Here is a 9,514-nt window from a genome sequence, read left to right on the forward strand (position 1 = left end):
CTAGGCTTTGGATGCAGAGTTGATAAGTTACTAGACTTTGGATGCAGAGTTGATAAGTTACTAGACTTTGGATGCAGAGTTGATAAGTTACTAGACTTTGGATGCAGAGTTGATAAGTTACTAGGCTTTGGATGCAGAATTGATAAGTTATTAGACTTTGGACGCAGAGTTGATAAGTTACTAGACTTTGGATGCAGAGTTGATAAGTTACTAGACTTAGGGTGCAGAGTTGATAAGTTACTTTGAATTCCTAAAAGGTTTTTTGAATTTTTTTTTCATTACTGTTATGTCTGGATTTTAAGATAATATCTATGTTGCAATGAGTAGTTACTATCAAGTGTATGATCTCGGTACTTCCAGGGCTGAGTTGTGAATTTTGAAACGAGAGAAAAATATAAATTTGTATAATGGTAGGCCCAACCAATTCCAGAATAACAAAATTATGATATGTGTCTTAAAGAAACTCCTGCTGGCTTTCAATAATTCTGGTTTGCCATACTCTATGACCTTAGGAAAGTTTATTTTTGTTGTTTCAACAAGAAGATTATAATTTCTTAAATTTGTTTTCTTTGTAATATTGATTTGTGTTCTTTTTTTCTGTTTTAAATCAAATAAGGAAGATTTCTATAATTTTATTTTTACTTGTACATTTCAGTTTTATGTTGTCAATAAACTAAATATAATTTTTTTTTTACATTTTCATATGTTAAATAGTTAATACCAAATGTTGCTTATCCCTTTCCAGGATGGTGGTTTGTCAATTCAGAAGATGCTCAAGGCTGGGTGCCCAGTACGTACCTTGAACCTGAAGGTGGGGCTGACCCAAAATCATTGGTTGCTCCAATTGCCACCCCTGGAAAAGGTTAACATTAACATTTACTGCTATTAATTGTTGTGCTTAAAGAAAAACAAATATGTAATACTTTAATTTCATCTTTTTAAAGACATGTTTTAGTAAAAATGTTTAAAAAAAAATTTTTTTGTTATTCTGACAGAGGAAAGTTTTATTTGCATTGAAAATTTTGAAGCAGCAAGCACAGATGAACTAAGCTTGGAAAAAGGTGCCGTGGTACAAGTATTACAGAAAAACCTAGATGGTTGGTGGCTAGTCAGGTATATTTCTTAACAATCCATGCCTGACTTTGATGTAATTCTTCCTTTTATTTACAAAGATCTATCTCTGCACAGTAAAAGATATAACCTTCTCATTCTTTTGTTTTATTTAGATGCTAATCCTTTCCACTAGAACACACGTTTTACTAATGTCATTTCTTTTTTTAAATATATATTATTGAGGGAATAATGAAATTTAAAAAAAAGTTTGTTTATTGTGAATTTGAAAATGTATTGTTGTATATAACGTAGATATAAAGGTCGTGAAGCCTATGCTCCAGGAACAGTACTTAAGAAAGTTAGTAACCCCAACACTGTGTCCATGGTGGAGAAATCTCAGTTAAGTGGAGTAGAGATTATCAGCAGCCTGCATGATGTCAGCAACCTTCTCAATCAAACATCAAGACCTGAGAGCCAGGTATTGATTAGAGCACCTTTCAAAATACTTTATTTATCATAGGAAATAAAACTTTACATTTTTTGTAAGCTCATACTAACACTTCAAACTTTAAGAAATAAATTAATCATTGCAATGTTCCGCAAATAGTAGCTAGTGATGTTCTTTAAAATACCACCCCCCCTAAGATACACTATTTATCATAAGAAATTAGACTTTTAAGCTATTTGTAAACTTATTATAATCCTCTTAACCTTAAATTAATCATCATAATGTTGTACAAATAGTAGCAAGGGATCTCATTCATCTGCACACAAATCCAGAAAACATACAAACATTTTAAAAGATTACACTTCCTATAACAAAATTTTATATTAATTCAGTTATATTGTTTCAAAATTAGAAAAACCTGTATATGACCTTTAATTTTAACCTGTATATGACCTTTAATTTTAAAATGTATATGACCTTTTTTTTAACCTGTATATGACCTTTTTTTTTAAAATTTGTATATGATTGCTGTTGCTTGACATTGTATTTACTTCCTATTGTAAATTTAAAAGAAAAAGGGTGAGGCAAACAAATGTTAATTTAGTAAACTGGTATATAGTTATCAAAGGCTGATGCCATTCCATTAGTCTATATATATATTTAGATATTATTTCTCCACATATATTTTGTTTATTCAGGGTGACAGAAGCTCTCACTGGCCAGGAAAGGAAAGTCTAGACCAAAGAGCATCTGTGATTGTGAAACAAAGGTCTTTGGAGAGGGGAGGTAACTTAATGCCACCCCCACGCCAGAACTCTGTCAATGTAGGTTCTTTATTAATCAAATAAGTGGTACTTCCATAATTTTAGTGAAATCCTGTTAAGGAGAGAATAGTCATGTTCCACTTTGAGAGCTTAAGAGAGCTTGAGAGAGCTTAAAGTTGAATTTATGTTTCCACTGTCAATTGTTTTAAATGATTGTTTTGTGGTTCACACAATGACCAATTGCTAACAACCTTTACAAATTAAATGTGGGACTAAAGTTAAAGCCGAATCTCTCTTCCAAGACTCGAAATTCAAAAGCTTTGATTTGGCAGTGAAATACTTTACTATCATTGACAGTAAATCCTTTTTTTGAAAGCTTTGTCATGCCAACTAACTCTGAATACATTGCCTGACGCACCCTTTTGATTGTTAATGAAATTCTATTAAGCATGATTAGTTTAGGGATTACTGAGTTATATCCGTGTGGTTTTGTCTTCACAGAAAACGAGTGTGCCTTCATCTCCAACAAAAACTAATGTATATGTGACTATCAGTGACTTCACAGACACAGTGGGGGATGGACTTAGTTTTAAAAAGGGACAAAATGTCTTTGTAAGTACTTAATATCACTAACATATTTGTTTTCTCTATTCTAAGATAAGATAAGATAATTTTTATTGGTCCAATCAAATGGAAATTCAGTTTGACTACAGTTGACAACCTCAGCATAACTACTGTACAATATAGATGCAAATACGAGCAACATTCACACACAAAACACATACCGTATGCACTCACAACCAGCGCTTTATAAAATAGACTCCTATGTACTTCTTGATGACTACAGATGATCATGTAACACTCTGATCGAAAGTGGGATGAAGGAGTTTTAAAATCTTTCTGTTTTAGTCCCAATGGAAATGAGACGACCACTTCGTTCATATCTTATGTAACAGTGGTTTAATGGGTGCAGAATTGGAGATTTTTAATATTAATGTTAATCACAGTAATCTCCTCTTTGTTTACATTTTGATTTGTAAGATGTAGACATATTCTTTAAACTACAATATTCTTTAATATTTAAAAAAAAAGAAGGGATATGGAGAAATATATGGGTGACATAAGGTAAAAGTAATAAAATGAAAATAGGAACACGGTGAAATATTTTGAAAGAAATAGATAAAATAAGCAATTTTATGAACACTAAATTATAATATCACAGTTGCCAAGTAGCAGTTGACCTTCGCATCAATGCTGCTTTATTAACTCTAGTTTGTTGGTCATTTATTTTTAAATTCATTTTGAGCTGCTTCCTCCATAATATATTTTATATATTTTTTTTAACCAAACCAGGTTTCATCAACACACATTATCTCTTTCCAAGGATTTGAACTATCAACTTCATCTAAAGAAACCAATTCCTAATAGGATTTTAAAGACTGATAAAAAAACCTGTTCATTTAATTATTGAGATTGCATAGTCATTTGAAATACTGCACTCCCTAACCTTTGGAATCAAAGACAATGCCTTATCTATCATTGAATTCTCAAAAGCTTCAAGATATGCATGCACTGGTCTTTGGAAGGCATCTCCAGTTAATGAGTCTTTAGTGCATGTACTTGTGAATAGCAGTTTACATTTTCTAAGATCTATGTAGCTTTATATCTGTCAGGAAATGGGTACTAATGTCTACTTTGAATAGGAGCAAAGCCAGTATCTTGAATTCACTGTTTTTCTTTTCTTCAAGTAGGCTCTCTTCCAATAGTTGGTCTAAATTCTGCCTCTTTTCCTATCTAGTCATTGAATCCCTCAACCAAAAGTCATGTGTGAGTTTTATTTAGTTTTGCCTTGGAAATAAAAGTGCCATATAAGGCAAGCTTTGGATTTTGTGTGAAAACATAAGCTCCTTTGTTATTTTGTTCTTTTTTTTTTTTAAACTGATTTTGATAAAACATATAAAACATAATACATAGTTGTATAACACTAAAATGTAATTGTTTATTTAACAGGTGACAGAAAAATCCAACACTGGTTGGTGGTATGTAAAAATGGGAGATAAAGAAGGCTGGGTTGTCTCTTCATACTTATTGCCCTTACCTGAAAACACAGTAAGTTTCCAGTTTAATGAAGTGTAATGGAGTTTAAAAAGCCCAGTATAGCATGAGGGAAAAAAATAATTAAATTTAACAATAAAAAGCGTCCTGCCAAAAATCATTGACTGTGATTTGAACTGTTACTATCTTCTAGAGAAATTATAATTTGTTAGTTTCTGTTCACTCTTTTTCTCCTGACGATACTAACGTTGATTTGACCCCATTAAATTAAATTAATGTTTTGGTTTTATAAATTTTAATTTGTGTTATATAAAAAAAGCTTTCATTTTTCTATAATTATATACTTAATATAACATTTTTTGATTACATACAAAAAAGTTATGGAAGTTTAATCATAACACAAATGAGCGAAATGAATAATTCCACCAGAACGTGGAAAATAATCACGGAGAGAACGAGTTAAAAAGACATTTTACTGTTGCCAAAAAGCTTAATAACTTAATTAAGTATTATAACATTTATAGTATGCTTTCTAAAAATCTATGTTCCAATGCAAAATTGGGTACATAATTTGTGTTAATTTACTTTTTTTTTCTTCTTTTTTTTTCAGTCTTTAAAATCCGATTATGAATTGGCTTCTTTAGACGAAATTGATAATAATAATTCTCACGACTATGATGATGAAGATTGGTATGTGGAACCTGAGGATGATGGGATAGAAACAATCCCTCCACCGGCAGATAATACAGCTAAACGCCCATTGCCAGCTCTACCAGCAAATTTGGAGCAGCCAAAAGCTTCAAAACCTCTGCCTGTGTTGCCAGCTAAAAAGCCTGAAGGATTCAAACTTCCTACACCACCACAAAAGCCAGGAGTCTCAAACAATATTTCACAGCCAAGCACAAAGCTTCAAGATGTTGTACTGAAACCTGTCTCAAAACCTCCAGACCCACCATCAAAACCTACATCAAATCCAGTCACACATTCTGAACCTCAGAAAAAAGCTGGTGAAGAGCGGCATTCTGTAGGTGGCTCCCTGGACTTAGCATCACAGCTCAAAGCCAAATTTGAATCACGATCAGGAACTGCTGCACCAGAGGTCACAGAGATATCAATATCTAAACCAGGTCCTACTAAATTTGGCAGTCCAATTATACCTCAAGGGATACAAATCTTAACCCCAAAAGAATCTCAAGAAAGTAATCAATCTTTAGCAGTTAACCTTAAGCCAGTTCCAAAACCTCCTCCACCATCAAAATTAAAACCAGCTGGTGTGATACCATCTACAGCATTCAAACCTGTAGCTCAGACAGGGGCCAAACCTTTGCCTTCAGCAGTCAAACCAAATCCAACCTCATCAAAACCTACTCCACCTGCTCCCCCACTGAAGCTAAGCATAAAGCCAGAATCAAACAATAATATTCCAACAAAAAGTAATGTTAAAAATTTATCATCCACATTTGGTGCTTCCTCAAGTGTAGAAAAAACAACATCATCAGCAAAACCTAGTTTGCCTGGCAAGCCTAAACCTGTGTTACCATCTAAAGCATGTTCAAGTACTCCGTCAGCTGTAAATAACAAGGCTGGCAACCAGAATGTCAACAATTTAGTCAACAATTTGAGCAGCAAACTTAATTTTGGCCAGAGTCCACTGACCAACAGGGCAAGTGGTACACTGGAAGATAAACCTGCTACCAGCTCAGCAAAGCCCCCAGCAGCCCCCAAAAAGCCATCTGCACCTGCGAAGTCCAGTGCACAGACTGTCACACCAGTGTCTCCAATGGTCAGCATGTATATTGCTATTTCTTCTTTTGTGGCTGAAAATGAAGGAGAACTTGGGTTTTCTGAAGGAGATGAAATTGAGGTTTTAGAGGAGCAGAACGACTGGAGTCGTATTCGGTGCTGGGATGAAGAAGGTTGGGCACCTTCCAGCTACTTGCAAAAATTGTAACTTCAAAACACATAAAAGTGGTTGAAAAAACAGAGTTTTAAAGCCTTTCTAGAAATATGTATCCTACATTTAAGAGAGACATTTAAATCATCAACTGTCCCTTGACTTTCATGTTCGGTGTGCTGACAGTTCATGTAACCAAATCCCTCAACGTTTCCCGGCCAGCAGCTTTTCTTAGCAGGATATTAAGAGAGAGGCCGGTCCATTCTTTTATGTTTAAATAGGGTCCAGAAATTCTTAGAATATTATAATACATTTTACAACATTTTCTTTGAAATGATCACAGTGGAGAAATGTTCTTTTATTTCATACCTTGAAACTGCTGTTACTTTATTTGTTGTTTACCTCCAACATTCCCTCAGCTTTCTTATCTTATGATAAACACTTTTTAATATTTGTTATCTACTAACAAGCCATTCTTTTAAGTATTATTGTTATTTGTGTAATGTTCTTTTTAACAATAGTGTAAGTTGTCTATTTAATTTTCAAAAATTCCATGCTTCTGTTTTTAATCAGTGATGTTTCCAGCATTGTGACTTTTTTCTTTGATATCTTTATTTCAATGTGTTAAGATGATTTAAAGGATTGTTAGATTTTGTGATAATTTCCAAAACCAACTCTAGATTTTTAAAATAACTCAGTAAAGATATTCTGTGAAGATTGGTTTGGAAAGGCTAAATAATTTTTTATTTTTTTTTTTAAATCCTTAAGTAAAGATTTTTTTGATGTTGGCCATTTATGTTTAGTTAAAAAATATCTTAGTTGAAATTGTTACAGCATTTTTACGTTCCTTACAAAACCTAAAAAAGAAAAATTACAAATTTAGATTTTTGGTAGTACAGTCATAGTACCAACACCATTCCGTCTCATCTTTTGCTTGTATTGAACAAAGTTGACCAAAACATTTAGAAAACCATCAACTAGACATTTATAGAAGTTGATACTAAGGAAAGACCCATTATTACCAAATAAAAATTGCTATCATGTTATTCTTATATGTGTAATTAAGATTTTAAAAAATTGGTGAATTTGGAATAAATGGAAATATTAGACAAATTTAACCTTTGAAAATATTTTCTTGCCAGCACATGTGGGTGAACACATAAGGTGCATACAAGTCATTACATAATTGACATGTCTGCTGTATGATATTATTGTATGAGCCTTCAGCTGAGTAGAATATTCTTTACAGTTACTATTGTGAATTGCCCCTTTTTTTTATTGTTATACTACACACACAAAAAACAACATATTCACCACTTTTTCTATAGTTTTTTAGAAACTAATGTTTAACGTGCTTTTGGGACTACATTCTAAAACTAGGGAAGAACAAAGCCAGTATTATCACATTTCAAAATATTAAAAATTTGATTTTAAATCTTCAGTGGCCAGATAGGAATTACAATAAGTATTTGTTCATTCATTATAGTTGTTTTAGAAATAAGGATTCTGTTTAATGAATATTTTTCTCAATTGTTCAATATTAAATTTCCGCAATTTTCTTTACTTTTTTGTATTGCTAATCAATTATTTTATATGATAAATTCCTTGCAGTATACTATATAAAGCATTACTAAATATATTTTCTTCATTATATTCTTAGAGGATTTATCAATTTAAATTAATTTTATATCCTTATTTTGAACCTCAATAACAAACTAAAAATAATAATAACAAAATAATAAACTGCAGTCACAACTAACCTGAACAGGGTGTGTTAAGGCCAAGTGTGTTATGCCATGGAAAGATGCTAAAATCATTGAATGAACACTCAGTGAAGTGTTATTCAAAAGTTATAGTAAGCCTTTAATTAATAATGAGGTTGTAATTTGTTATGTATACATATGTTGAGAAGTGATTGAAACATTTCGTATAACTATTTTAAACTTTTTAATCAAAATAAAATTTTGTAAATAATGTTGTTTTAGATAGCCTTTCAGCTTGTTTAAATGAAATGTTCTATATCTGTGGTATGACGCTAGTAGTTGCCAAAGTGTTTGCTTATTTAATTATTTGATTGAAGTTTTTGTAAGTTCAAAGTTAAAGAGAACTCTAAGTGATCTAGACTAGTGTCTTGTCATAATATTAAATAATAGTCAGGGAAGATTGGTTAAACAAGATAGAACCACTTGGGAAAATCAAGAAGGCTGTGTATTTTTAGTGTTGAAATACCAAGATCTACTGTACTTTTATTTTTACAAAGATGTTTTATCGAAGCCTATACTTTTTTGTTTTGTTTTGTTTACTAACACAAGCATCTTTCATTTCATTCAAAAGCCAGAAAGTGTTAACCAGAAAGAATCTGTGATGTGTGTTCAGAACATTTTGACTTGTTCATGTGATTAACATAATGATTTGTTTCATGGAAAAAGATTTTTAAAAAGATTTGTTATAATCCCTTATGTTAAAGTTTTTGAAAGGTCACATTCAAAAAGTTTTCAAATGCAGTGTCTATCAAAGAGGAAGTATGAATCAATGTCTTTCATTCCAAAAGTATGCCTTTCTGTTTTCTGGTATAGTTATTCAAAATGTGACCAGTTGTTTGTATTATAATTTATTTGCCAATGTTATTGAAGAAATTTTAAAATAAAAAACTTGTTTTTATAGTTTGAGTTATAGTCAGTATGATTTTTTAATGTGTCTTAGTACATTTATTTATGTTTGTAAACATATTTGATTTTGCAATATTGTTTTCAACTTTAGATATAATTCATATACACTGAAGACCAAACTGCCTATATACTTGAATGTTGTTTTTGAAAAACTATTTTGTACAATTTTAGTTTTCATAGCATAATTATTAAAGGAACTTCAATTTAACAATGTTACCAAAATAAAATAAGCTTGTATCAATTCAATTTTTTGTTAATGAAGACCGACTATAGTTTTATTATTAAAAAGCTATTAAACTGTTTGTGACTTCCTTTTGCTTCAGAAATGATTCTTTCCACTTGTCCAAATATGTGCCCATGTCAATCTGAAAAGCTGTGGCATGTTTATGTTTGTCTTATGAGGGAATTAAGTGACTGGTAGAGAGATCTGTTTAGTTTCAAACAAACTGGACTAAAACTAATTGCTGAAAAGAAAAAAAAAAAGTGTTTAATTTGTTACAAACTTAACAAGCTGAATGCTTTGTTGGGGAGTTTGTTTAGAAAGGGAAACAAATGACAGGAGATGGATAGTCTGATTATAATTAATGCTCATTCCTGAATAGTGTTGTAATCGGTAAGAAACTTTTTTTTA

At 31.6% G+C, this 9,514-nt stretch overlaps 1 protein-coding gene across 4 annotated transcripts in view; it reads left to right on the forward strand.

The window, feature by feature from the left end:
- LOC106063293 (SH3 and PX domain-containing protein 2A-like) overlaps nucleotides 1-9,194 on the forward strand; it is a 33,995-nt gene extending 24,801 nt beyond the window's left edge. For all 4 annotated transcript variants that reach the window (XM_056018063.1, XM_056018064.1, XM_056018065.1 and 1 more), the window contains 7 exons: nucleotides 746-862; nucleotides 996-1,113; nucleotides 1,366-1,531; nucleotides 2,200-2,325; nucleotides 2,767-2,877; nucleotides 4,276-4,374; nucleotides 4,931-9,194. In XM_056018063.1, coding sequence (XP_055874038.1) covers nucleotides 746-862; nucleotides 996-1,113; nucleotides 1,366-1,531; nucleotides 2,200-2,325; nucleotides 2,767-2,877; nucleotides 4,276-4,374; nucleotides 4,931-6,271 — 2,078 coding nt within the window. In that variant the 3' untranslated portion in view covers nucleotides 6,272-9,194. The remainder of the gene's footprint in view (nucleotides 1-745; nucleotides 863-995; nucleotides 1,114-1,365; nucleotides 1,532-2,199; nucleotides 2,326-2,766; nucleotides 2,878-4,275; nucleotides 4,375-4,930) is intronic.
- The last annotated feature ends 320 nt before the right edge of the window (nucleotides 9,195-9,514 follow it).

The sequence above is a fragment of the Biomphalaria glabrata genome, chromosome 1, assembly GCF_947242115.1.
Source record: "Biomphalaria glabrata chromosome 1, xgBioGlab47.1, whole genome shotgun sequence".
Classification (NCBI taxonomy): domain Eukaryota; kingdom Metazoa; phylum Mollusca; class Gastropoda; family Planorbidae; genus Biomphalaria; species Biomphalaria glabrata.